Raw genomic sequence first — 12,287 nt, forward strand, 5'->3', positions numbered from 1 at the left:
GGTAGACACACATAGTACAGGAAAACCAATGGTGATAATGGAGCCACATAGCCCCCCTGTAGTTGAACAATCAAATAATAATAGACACAAATGCCAACCAGTATTATCTCAGGAGTATTGTACAACTACAGCACAGAATGACCTTAGAGCACTGACTGAGAGCTTGAAAGCATCAGTGTCACTGAGTCGACTACCAGCACCAAAACCGTTGGTATTCACAGGAGACCCATTAGCATATCCAGATTGGATTACTTCATTTTCTACTTTAATCGAATCACGTGGTATCCCGCCTGTTGAGAGGATTCATTACCTGAAAAGGTACTTAGGTGGCTCTGCCAGAGAAGCGGTAGAGGGATGCTTTCTACTTAGAAGTGAAAGTGCATATGATGAAGCCAAAGCCACTCTTGAAGAAAGATATGGAAATTCTTTCACATTGACCGAGGCCTTCAGAGATAAGATTGACTCATGGCCAAAGATTTTTGGCAAAGATTCCAAAGCCTTGCGACGGTTTGCTGACTTTCTAAAGTAGTGTCTCATAGCCATGAGAGTCACAACAGGTATGGAAGTGTTAAATGATGTTCGAGATAATAGAAAAATGCTTCAGAAACTACCAGATTGGCTTATAAACAGATGGAGTCGTATTGTTGCAAAGACAAAGAAATGCACAGGTATATACCCCTCATTTAAATCATTTGCTTCTTTCCTGCAGGAGAAAGCGGAAATTGCATGTGACCTGTGCACTTCTGTGGAATCTCTGAAATCTACCCTGCAAAAAGACAGAGATACATCTCAACGCTACACGCCCAGAAACGGCAGGCCTGGAGGTCGCACTCTATCAACCATAGCAAAGCCAGAAAAAGATGACCAGTCCTGTATTTTCTGTAAGAAGGGTGGAAAATAGTATTCAAGAATGCTATACTTTTACAGCTAAGACCATGTCAGAGAAACAAGATTTCATCAAAAAGGGTGGTTATTGTTTTGGTTGTCTGCATTCTGGTCATGTGTCTAGGAAATGTCCAAATCGAAGTATATGCAAGAAGTGCAGTAAGAGACATCCCACTAGCTTGCATAGTGAAGAAAGAATAAACATAACCAAAGTACCAAGATCATCTTACAGTGAAACTACGGAACCCAACAGAACAATAGATCAAGATTACAAAGAAAGGACCAATATACATGTGAAAGATGCTGGTTGTCATGGCATAGTTCGCAAGCGTGACAAATCACTTTCATCCATGATTGTGCCTGTATGGATCTCCAGCAAATAAGATCCTAGTGAAGAGATGTTAGTATATGCACTACTTGATACACAGTCTGATACTACATTTGTATTGAATCATGCTGCAGAGCAGCTCAAAACAAAGTCAGATCCAGTTAGTCTTCGTTTAACAACCATGACTTCAAGTGATCGTGTTATTCCCTGCAGAAAGTATCCCAATCTCAGTGTTTGTGGATTTGATTCTGATGTAATGGTTACACTACCAACTGCATACTCGTTAGAGTACATTCCAGTCAACAAATCGCATATACCAACTCCTGAGATTACAGAAAAATGGCCTCATCTCCACCAAATCGCTCATAGGATACATCCCATACAGAATTGTGAAGTAGGTCTATTAATCGGTTATGATTGTCCCCAAGCCATTGCACCTCGAAGAGAGTGAAAATATTTTCTGTGTTTCACATAGAATACTTACCAAGGTAATACCAGACAACTTGGTACTCAGCATTAATGGTACTGGGGATGTACATAACTCTTATGAAAAGCAGTATACACCATCAGAGATTTGCTATGCTTTCAAGACTTCAACAAAAGAACAGATTGTCAGTCCTTTGGATGTAGTGTAATTACTTGAATCTGATTTTAATGAAACCAGAACTGATGAGGTGTTTATGTCTCAGGAAGATTCCCGGTTCATGAAGATTATTGAGAATGGTATTCACAAGGGAGATGATGGGCTTTATACAATGCCACTCCCGTTTAAACATGATAAACCTAAATTGCCAGACAACAAGATTATGGCAGAGAATCACTTGCAGTACCTTCGGCGTCGATTTAAGAGTGATCCTAAGTACTTAAATGACTATAAAGTGTTCATGCAGAGCATCATTTCAGCGGGCGATGCAGAATTAGTTGAGAAACAAGAAGAAGAAGTCGGACATGTCTGGTACATACCTCACCATGGAGTCTACCACCCCCAAAAACCTGGTAAAATACGTGTTGTATTTTACTGTAGTGCCAGATACAAAGGAACAAGCCTAAATGACCATTTATTGCAAGGTCCAGACCAAATAAATTCTCTTGTTGGTGTTCTTTGTCGCTTCCGGAAAGAGAAGATTGCTATCATGTGTGATATCGAGAGAATGTTCCATAGATTCAGAGTAGCAGAGCAGGATAGAGATTTTCTTCGATTTCTTTGGTGGAAGAATGACGATATAGATTCTGACCCAGTTGTATACAAGATGAGAGTACAACCCTTTGGTGCAGTGTCTTCACCAGGGTGTGCGAATTATGGTCTTAAACGTATAGCTAAAGATAATCAACAGTATGGTAGTGATGTAGTCTACTTCGTTAACAGTAATTTATATGTAGATGATGGCCTGCAAAGTGTTGAATCAGTGTCTAAAGCTGTTAAACTCATTCAAGATGTTCGTGATCTTTGTGCAGAAGGGGATCTTCGTCTGCACAAATTTGTTTCCAATAGCAGGGATACTATGGAATCGATACCTATCTCAGAGCAAGCACAAGGCATCAAGGACTTAGATCTTTCTTCCAGTGACCTACCAGTAGAAAGAGCCCTCGGTGTTGAATGGTGTGGAGAATCAGATTCCTTTCAGTTCAGACCAGCCATTAGAAATCATTCCCCTACACGTCGTGGTATCCTGTCAACTGTGGCTTCGATATTTGACCCACTTGGATTTCTTGCACCATTTGTCTTGTGTGGTAAACGTATTTCACAGGAGATGTGCAAGAAGGGTATGGAATGGGATGAACCCCTACCAGATAATCTTAGTACAAAATGGGAATCATGGCTTTCTGAAATTCCTAAGTTGGCTGATCTCAAATTCAGGAGATGCTACAAACCAGAAAGTTTTGAAGACTTGAAGAAAGTTGAGCTGCACCATTTTTCAGATGCTAGTCTTACAGGATATGGACAATGTTCCTATCTGAGATTAGTTGATGTTCATAGTAACATACATTGCTCCCTTGTCTTAGGAAAAGCAAGAGTCACTCCTCTGAAACCAGTGACGGTTCCCAGGTTGGAACTTCAAGCTGCAGTTACTTCTATTAAAGTCAGCAACTTCCTAAACAAAGAATTAGACTATGAAAACATAGACAATTTCTACTGGACAGACTCAAAGGTAGTACTTGGTTATATCAGAAATGATGCACGTCGCTTCCATATATATGTGGCAAGTCGCATACAAAGAATTAAAGATGCTTCTGTAGCTGAGCAGTGGCACTACAATCCCAGTGCAGAAAACCCTGCAGATCATGCATCCCGTGGCCTAGATGTGGCAGGCTTGCAGAAGTCAAACTGGTTCACCGGTCCAGCCTTATTATGGAATGCAGAACTACCATCTTTTGGCAATATGAACATAGATCTACAAGAAGATGATCCGGAACTGAAAACTGCAAAGGTGTTGGCTACTACCGTAGTTACTTCATCAATGCTGCATCATTTGGAGTGCTTCTCAGACTGGTCCAAGGCAGTAACTGCAATTGCTGTATTTCATCAATACATTTCCAGGAAGCTTAGGCAGACTACTATTTCACCACAAGAAGCTAGACAGACGGCAGTGATGACCATCATAAAGTGGGCACAACAAGATGCATTCGCTGAAGAAATAGAAGACTTAAATCGTCATGCCATTTCAAAGGATGTATTATCTGTGAAAAGAAACAGCTGTCTAATTTCATTAAGTCCTTATTTAGACGATCAACAAGTACTGAGAGTAGGTGGACGATTGAAGAGATCTACCATGCCTGACCATGTTAAACATCCCATTATCCTTCCTAAGAAGAATCATGTGTCGTCTATGATTATTGGATGGTGTCATAAAAAGGTGGCTCACCAAGGCAGAGGAATGACCGTGAATAGTCTAAGATCAAGTGGATTTTGGATTCTGAACTGTAGTTCAGCAGTTGCATCATACATATTCAGATGTGTCCTGTGTCGAAAACTTAGAGGAAAGGCCAACACACAAGAATGGCAGATCTTCCCAAGGATCGTTTAGAGCCAGCTCCACCATTCACATACTGTGGAATGGATTGTTTCGGCCCATTCATCATTAAGGAACGTCGATGTAAAGTGAAACGATATGGTGTAATTTTTACTTGTTTGGCCCTTCGTGCTGTTCACATAGAAACTATAGAAGAAATGTCTACTGATGCATTCATTAATAGCTTATGTTCATTCATTGCTATCAGACGTCCTGTAAGACATATACGATGTGACAGGGGATCTAACTTCATTGGTGCCAAAAATGAGCTTTATCGTGAAATGCAGGCACTAGATAAAGAAACAATCCAGGACACATTGCAGAGTGTTCAATGTGACTTCATATTCAATTCTCCAGCCTCTAGCCACATGGGAGGTGTCTGGGAACGCCAGATTAGGTCAGTAAGGAACATGCTTGCAGGAATCCTTGAGCAAGCTAAAGCCAGGCTGAATACTTCGTCTCTCAGAACATTCTTATATGAGTCTATGGCCATTGTCAATAGCCGGCCTTTGACAACAGAGCAGTTGAATGATCCTATGGGACCAACTCCACTTTCTCCTAATCAGCTCCTGACAATGAAGTCTGATGTTGTTGCACCACCTCCAGGTAATTTTGTGAAAGAGGATCTATATGCTCGTAAACGATGGCGCACAGTTCAGTACCTAAGCAATTTATTCTGGACAAGATGGCGAAAGGAGTATTTGATAAATCTCCAGTCCAGGCAGAAATGGCAAAAGACGAAAAGAAACATACAGGTAGGTGACATTGTACTTCTTCAAGAAGCAGACACCATTAGATCTCATTGGAGATTAGCAAAGGCAATAGAAACCATTAATGACAAAGATGGACTTGTACGACGGGTCAAGATTCTTATGGGTGACCCAAACTTAACCAAACGAGGTAAGAGAACGACTAATTGCTCTATTCTAGAGAGACTTATCCATAAACTTGTTCTACTTGTAGAAAACAATTCTGAAGACCACCACCCCTGATGTAGCCCTCATGGGTGGGAGCAGTATAGAGTACACTCGTTATCGTAAGTTTTTTGGTACATGTTGTAGAAAATCATAAATGATTTTGGGTGGGAGTGTGGCTGCCGCCCTCTATTGGCAGATTTGAAATGTTCTTTCTTAGAATGTTAGAAGAGCCTCGCGAAACAAACAGATCGAATAGCTTCACCTTCGCGGTAGTGTGCCATTACGCATAAAAAATAGTTCTTTTTGTTTCATGAATTTTATGCATTTGTAGACTCCTTGTTGTGTTTGGGGTCTTTTATTGATAGTAATAATTATCTTGTGTTGTATTTTGAATACTTTTACTCATTACTTATTTGTTCTTTCTAAGTGGCTTGCCCTATTGTATTCATTCGCCTTTTTGCCGTTTGTTGATACATACTAGACATGAAAGCTGTTTTCTGTTATGTCACTGTGAATTTCGGATACTTTCGATTATCCCAAGGCTTTACAGGTCGCCAATGAGGTAAATATGTGCCCATAATGTATTTGTTGCATTTATACTATTTTTGCCTTCTTTTTGTTCAAGATTTATCTTGTTATCAAGTATTTTAGATGTTTTGAGTAGATCGGAAAAACGGTCATTTGTTACTATTATTCGACATACCTAGCATATCGTTACTATAAATTTAATTGTGTTGCTACGTTATCGTTATTTGTATTTATCTGTATTTTTAAGTTTTTACGGAGCTTAAGATTGTGAATACGATGTTCATGAATGTGCTTGGTTTTACACTACTGATCGTTCGCTGTATAGTGTTAAGCAGACCTGCACTGTTGCTTGAATAAATCACATCTCCAGTATACGAAACTCTTGTAGACTTGTCACTTTAAAGTAAAGCTCTTGGTAATACAGGTATATATACAAATTGGACTTGTTTTTGGCATGAGAAAGATACACAACTACCGTTATTGGCTCGGATACGCACCTTATCGTGTTCTCGAGTGAGAGTGTGTACTCTATGTTAAAGGGCGGCAGCATTGACGCTGCAGATTGGCGTCTTCTACACCGATCTGACGCATATCGCGCAAGTTGTGCCGGGAGTTTGTTCGAAAATTCGAGCGTTTCGAAGTCAGTCGTCGATTGGCATGTATTTTACGGATACATTTTTTTGTATATTAAATCGTTTGAGGGGCCTGTTTACTAAATAGATGATAAATAAAACTTAGAAATATTGTAAGAACAAACTGCTCCCAAAATTTAGCAAATTTGCAATAAGTTTACGCTGCTAGTGTCTGGTTAGAAAGGCGTTCTACGCTTGATTTTATCGCGTTTAAGGACGTTCTATTTTGGAACTAGTTGAAACCGGAAATTACGCAAGTAATTTCGAACTTCAAACATAAATTTGATTATCGTTATTATGTGTTAGCTTCTGTTGTTTCAAAGATTGAATTATTTATGACATTAATATTTCACTCACTAAACAATATTTCACTAAAATATGTGATTAAAAACAATTTTAATTGTAAAAAGCAATATCAAGTTCCGTGTATAAACACTGGTGTAAAGAGGCGGCGGAGCGTTATTTTAGCCAAAATCGGCTAGTAAGGCGTCATATGACACAGGTTGGCTGGTTCCCGCCTCAAGTGTCATGGCGTACCAAGCAAAGGACGCCGGGAACCAGCGAAATGACACAGGTCTGTGCCATTGACGCTGCAGGTCGGCATCCTTTCTACACCGATCTGACGCATATCGCGCAAGGTGTGCCGGGAGTTTGTTCGAAATTTCGAAGTCAATCGTCGATTGCCACGTATTTTACGGATATATTAAATCGTTTCAGAGACCTGTTTACTAAATAATGATAAATGAAACTTAGAAAACTTGTAAGAACAAACTGGGCCCAAATTGCGCAAATTGCAATAAGTTTACGCTACCAGAGTCTGGTTCGGATGGAGTTCTACGCGTGATTTTATTGCGCTTAAGGACGTTCTATTTTCGAACTAGTTGAAATCGGAAATAACGCAACTACTTTCGAAAGTTCAAACACAAATTTGATTATCGTTATTATGTGTTAGTTTCTGTTGTTTCAAAGATTGAATTATGTATGACAATAATATTTCACTCTATAAACAATGTTTCACTAAAATATGTGATTCAAAGGCAACCCAAATTGTAAAAAGCAATATCAAGTTCTGCGTATAAACACTGTTGTAAAGAGGCGGCGGAGCGGAATTTTAGCCAAAATCGGCTAGTAAGGCGTCATATGACACAGGTTTGTGCAATCTCCCAGGCAGAGTTCTATTCGACGAATATATCTCTGCCACCACGCGATCTTATGCTTGTCGCATTGTTTATTTACATGACGACAACCGCGCTTTAATGTATCTGTCATATCTTGAATAACGTTTTATAATTAACACCCAGACTCGATCCTCAATTCCGGCATTTATCAGTCACTGCATTTCATTGTCAGAAATATGGCGAAAAACAGCATTCGTTAATAGAAAATGTCCACCATTTATGTACAAAATTGGAACAAAATATGTTTATGCTTAACCGGGATCCTATTTTAGAAAGACAACAATGTTTAATTTTTACGCATATTTAACTGTAAAATTCAATCTCCCAGGCAGAGCTCTATTTCTACGTATATATCTCTGCCACCACGCGATCTTATGCTCGTCGTTGATTGGTCGATGCGTCACAGTGGCACTACTTTTAAAGACGCCCAACAAAACATTGCTATGCAGGTGTTCGATTTTCGAACTCGACGAAAGCGTACGCGTGCTGGCTGTTTTCAAAGTGAGAAACTCATTTTTTTTTACTTTCCGTAACACAAACGGTGTGACAGTAAGGCGATTTAGCCGTTACAGGCTGTAATACCTCTAGGTTTCTTTATATTCCTTCGTCTGGCAATCGGCAGGACGGTCAATTTGATGAACCGAGTAAGACCTCGAACTCCGCACAGTTCGATACGCGTTACTTATCATCACTGCACAAAGCAGCTTTGCATAGAACTCATTTGCATATTCGAATATGTTCGAACTACAAGACCCTATCGATTAACAAAGTTATGCGTAAGTCACTTGGTTACTTTAATCACTTTAATAAGACGTTTCACGCCCCGACTTCGAATAAAAGTTCAGGTAATTAGATTAAAATATACATGACTTGCGTTAGAAAAGTACAATCCATTCCCACATGCCAAAGCATTAGTTTCTACTATAAATGACTAACTTTATAAACTTACTAGAACCTGTGTGTTCTATGTCTGTTAGACGCGCAAAATCGAACCCGTTCAAGCCAGAAATAGTATTGAAATATTCACCAGAATACAAGATAAACGGAAATGTTAGGAAACTCCTTTCAGTGAAATTAGTTCTAATGTTTCTTTCCCAACTATATACGTTAACAGAGCGTTTTTTCTATCGAGTTTTAGTGTATCACGTGCGCCATTTCACTACAGTAACATTACATTGCAAAACATAGTCCGCGATAAAATGGTTCGTATTTACGTTTTTACTGAAGTCTGACATTAATAAATAGTTCGGATGTCACATACGTTTTTTTTCCCACTTTTTGTAGTTCGGTTTCAAATGAAACAACCGCGGGAAAATGGCCGTGCGTAGTGAGGTGATTGACCACAAAATTGAAGGCTGCCTGTGGCAGAGGCACTATTGCGTAAAGCGCAATGGCCTCTGGGAAGGAGATTGGTAACACCTTAGTAATCATTATCAGCAGAGGTACATTACTTGGGGTTTGCAACTACGGTGACATGATACCAAGATCCCGTTTCAATCTCGCTCTCACATAAGTGTTCCAACTCAGAAAAATTCGAATGCGCATGCCCGAGGTAACTAGGATACTGGGATGTCTAGGTGGATCAAAATAGCTGCTCACGTTATGACGGATTACGATAACTATATTTTCTGTACATTTTCGATGTATTACATGTACATTTTTTCACTATGAATGTGGTAATACATGTTTTATTGTTTTATTACAAACCGCCTATGTCATGTCAGAAGGTCGTAGCACCAGTCTCGCTATCTACGAGATGAGACTTGAATGGGATCTTGACATGATGTCACCATACAGTACTATGCGCGTTGCAAACCCCAAGTAATGTACCTCTGTTATCAGCTATCAATAAAATATTTCAAAACTTCTATTTCAGTAGGAATAAATCAACACGAGAGCCCTTTAATAACAAAAATACGCAAATAATACGCGTAGTAAAAATGGCGGTGTGTAGTTGCAGAGATACTTTCGGTGAAATAACAGCAAGGAACTCTAGGAAGGAGAATGTGCAAAATGGTCACCAGCCGCGTTGTGCCATCGTCACGGGAAGCGCTGTCCCAGATAGAAGACGCCGAACTGCAGCGTCAATGCACCAGCCGACCTATTGGGGAAGTCGTCACCTGCGCATGCGTCAGATGGTCATAGCGTGTCATCGTTTACAAACAAACGTCTACAAACGTGAATAAGTACTGAGAAATAATTTTTAAACTCAAAGTTGCTGTCGACATAGGAAGTAAAGTAAGCAAATAACACCGAATAAACGGCAAGGTAAAGACTATGTCTAATTATAGTAAATACGTACTGCGTGCGTGACTCGAACCGGCGCTCATTCTGGCCATGCTGTGTGGCGCGTATCGCGTGGACGGGTTTCACGTTCTCTGCACGTAATAAGCTCGGTTATTAGGCATCCTTTTATGGGGATGCCCGGTGGCCGAGGGGAAGACGTGTAGTGGCGTGAAGCTAGGCGATTAGGTGCCGTACGCGAGCGCCGGTTCGAGTCACGCACGCAGTACGTATTTACTATAATTAGACATAGTCTTTACCTTGCCGTTTATTCGGTGTTATTTGCTTAGTCTACAAACGTGTGCTGTTATTGTGTCTTTACTAGACTCGTCATATCCGACAATGTACAACACACACTTACATAACGCAAGGTTCATGCCAGGTGCGGCCACGTATGTGCAGTCGGTCCGGCGAACCATTTATTTAACAAAACACACTAAAAAAGCCGACTAAAAACAGCTGCCATTACATTGCATGTATTGTTCAAATTGAAATAAACTAAATGAGAGAAAAAAATAACTTGCATGGACTGCAAAAAAGGTCGACTATTAATGCTCGGCAAATGGCATTAATATTACTCGGTCAAAGAAATATTTAAAAAAACTGACAAAAACATCGACAAAATAGTAACCCCCGTTACTGGCACGCCGACCGCCCAGGAAAAACCAGGATTAAAACAAACCCCTTTGGGGACAAAAAATACCTGGAAACCTGTACCCGTCGCACTGTCGAACGTGCCCAGGGGAAGGTGGCGGGTGTCGCCCTGTATTATACAACAAGCATTAACAAACTTACAAAACAACCAGTTGAAAACTGCACTGTAGCGAGACTGGCCTAGATTGACATTCAACCTTCTGTCTTCCACTTAAATACCCCTTGTCACATGACCCCACATGCCATCATACCCGTCTGTTTGCCATCACGAACGAATAGTTAACCGCTATACTGCGAAAGGGGACTCAATTCCCGCGCGTGCGCAGGTGACGACCCTCCCGTATAATATTAAAGTGTGGTAACGTAGTTATATTATACACACATTACAATGCGCGTTTTATGCTGATTACTAGTAGTCAGAAGTTTTATTTTGAAAGAAGGTAAAATCCGTAGAAATATAACATTGAGCGAGGGTTCTTTACTAGGAAGTTATGGGCCACGGGTGTTCAACAAGGTGGAGATTATGTATATACTAAAAAAAAATAAACTATTTTGTAAAAAAAAATTAAATCAGATCGTTTTAGCTTATTGAACTGTTTATTTTTTACCGTGACTAAGCACGAAAAACTTTCACGACACGGAAGCATCATTGTCACGAATAATGTTCAATTTGGACGAATCACTGACTCTCAAAAAATCAAAATTCCAATGACGGATCGCGCAAAACCCCCTTCTCCCCGGGTTAAATGTTCTTTGCTTGTGAATTAGTTGGTTTATGTACTGTAATCAAGTGCTCAATGGCCATGGGGGCTCAATGATACAATATGTAGGGAAAATCTTTCAGAGCGCCCTCAACAAGTCGGTATTCGCAGCTGAATCACGGGATCAAATTTCCAAAATGGCGTTACAAGAGGGAGGCGAATTACAAAGCCTATACAGTATTGATTGTAATTTTTTGCTGTATATTAATTAATTGGTTGATTAATAGGCGTATGAAACTACTCAGTAATTTCGGTAAGTATTATCGCTAACTCATTATGCCACTGAATTCAATCCGATGTTCTTTGATCGGCTTGCCACTAAAGTGATTCTGCAGTGCGACGCCGTCGATGATCGGGATCGCGTTGTATTTTTGAGATACAAACACCGGGTGACTGGTTTCATCTGTATAGTTTGTTAGCGCTTCCATTTCACCGTGACTTGTTATCTGAAACCAGCGTTTCGTATACTAATACCGGGACACAAAAGCACAACGACTAGCTTGTAAGCTATGTGGAATGTCAAACCACAATTCCTCTGTTAAAATGGGAGTTGGTGACTGTTTTGTTATGTTCCGTTACACATTCCGTGATCCGTCTATACAGTAGTATGGTTTCTTCGCAATTGGTTTAAAGGGACCACACGAAACACGTAGTAATGTAATTTTTTTCCCCATTTGTCATTGTCTACTATATATATATAGTTCTCGTTCATCTGACATCTCGATATTTTGACGTGCGTGTTGACACGCCAATATTCCGGCCATGAACCCAAATACTGATACATCATGCATTGTGTGATACTAGTACCAAAGGTGAAACATGATTATACACGTAATATTGACTAACGGCTGTGTGATAACGCAGTATATTTATATCAGATAACAACAATTCACAGAAGCTGTTATTATATAACAAAATAATTCATTATTATATTTAAATCAAGAATTTTTACAATACAAACAAAAAAATAATAATTATTATTCCCTGTATATATACATATCAAAACAGGAAAATCAAAATCTGTACGTTGCATGAAATTAATTTGATAGTGTGGCACACCATAGAGCTTATCTCGTTCTTACATTATTAAACTGATTCATTCCTTCCTTC

General features: G+C 39.7%; 3 protein-coding genes across 3 annotated transcripts in view; all 3 read left to right on the forward strand.

The window, feature by feature from the left end:
- The first annotated feature begins 1,893 nt into the window (after positions 1–1,893).
- LOC146746659 (uncharacterized) lies at positions 1,894–4,239 on the forward strand. The gene has a single exon (XM_085498277.1). It carries the CDS (start codon positions 1,894–1,896, stop codon positions 4,237–4,239), a length of 2,346 nt encoding a protein of 781 aa, XP_085354403.1.
- Positions 4,240–4,268: 29 nt separating this feature from the next.
- On the forward strand, positions 4,269–5,216 carry LOC146746660 (uncharacterized). The gene has a single exon (XM_085498278.1). It carries the CDS (start codon positions 4,269–4,271, stop codon positions 5,214–5,216), a length of 948 nt encoding a protein of 315 aa, XP_085354404.1.
- Positions 5,217–11,315: 6,099 nt separating this feature from the next.
- LOC100367406 (FHF complex subunit HOOK-interacting protein 1A-like) overlaps positions 11,316–12,287 on the forward strand; it is a 32,300-nt gene continuing 31,328 nt past the window's right edge. The window contains exon 1 of the mRNA XM_085497878.1: positions 11,316–11,430. The gene's annotated coding sequence lies outside the window, so the exon portion shown is untranslated. The remainder of the gene's footprint in view (positions 11,431–12,287) is intronic.

The sequence above is a fragment of the Saccoglossus kowalevskii genome, chromosome 4 (assembly GCF_978046115.1).
Source record: "Saccoglossus kowalevskii chromosome 4, keSacKowa6.1, whole genome shotgun sequence".
Taxonomy (NCBI): Eukaryota; Metazoa; Hemichordata; class Enteropneusta; family Harrimaniidae; genus Saccoglossus; species Saccoglossus kowalevskii.

Excerpts from the sequence above, each read along its gene's own strand:
- LOC146746660 (XM_085498278.1), top strand. The coding sequence starts at position 4,269 with ATGGATTGTTTCGGCCCATTCATCATTAAGGAACGTCGATGTAAAGTG.
- LOC146746659 (XM_085498277.1), top strand. The coding sequence starts at position 1,894 with ATGTCTCAGGAAGATTCCCGGTTCATGAAGATTATTGAGAATGGTATT.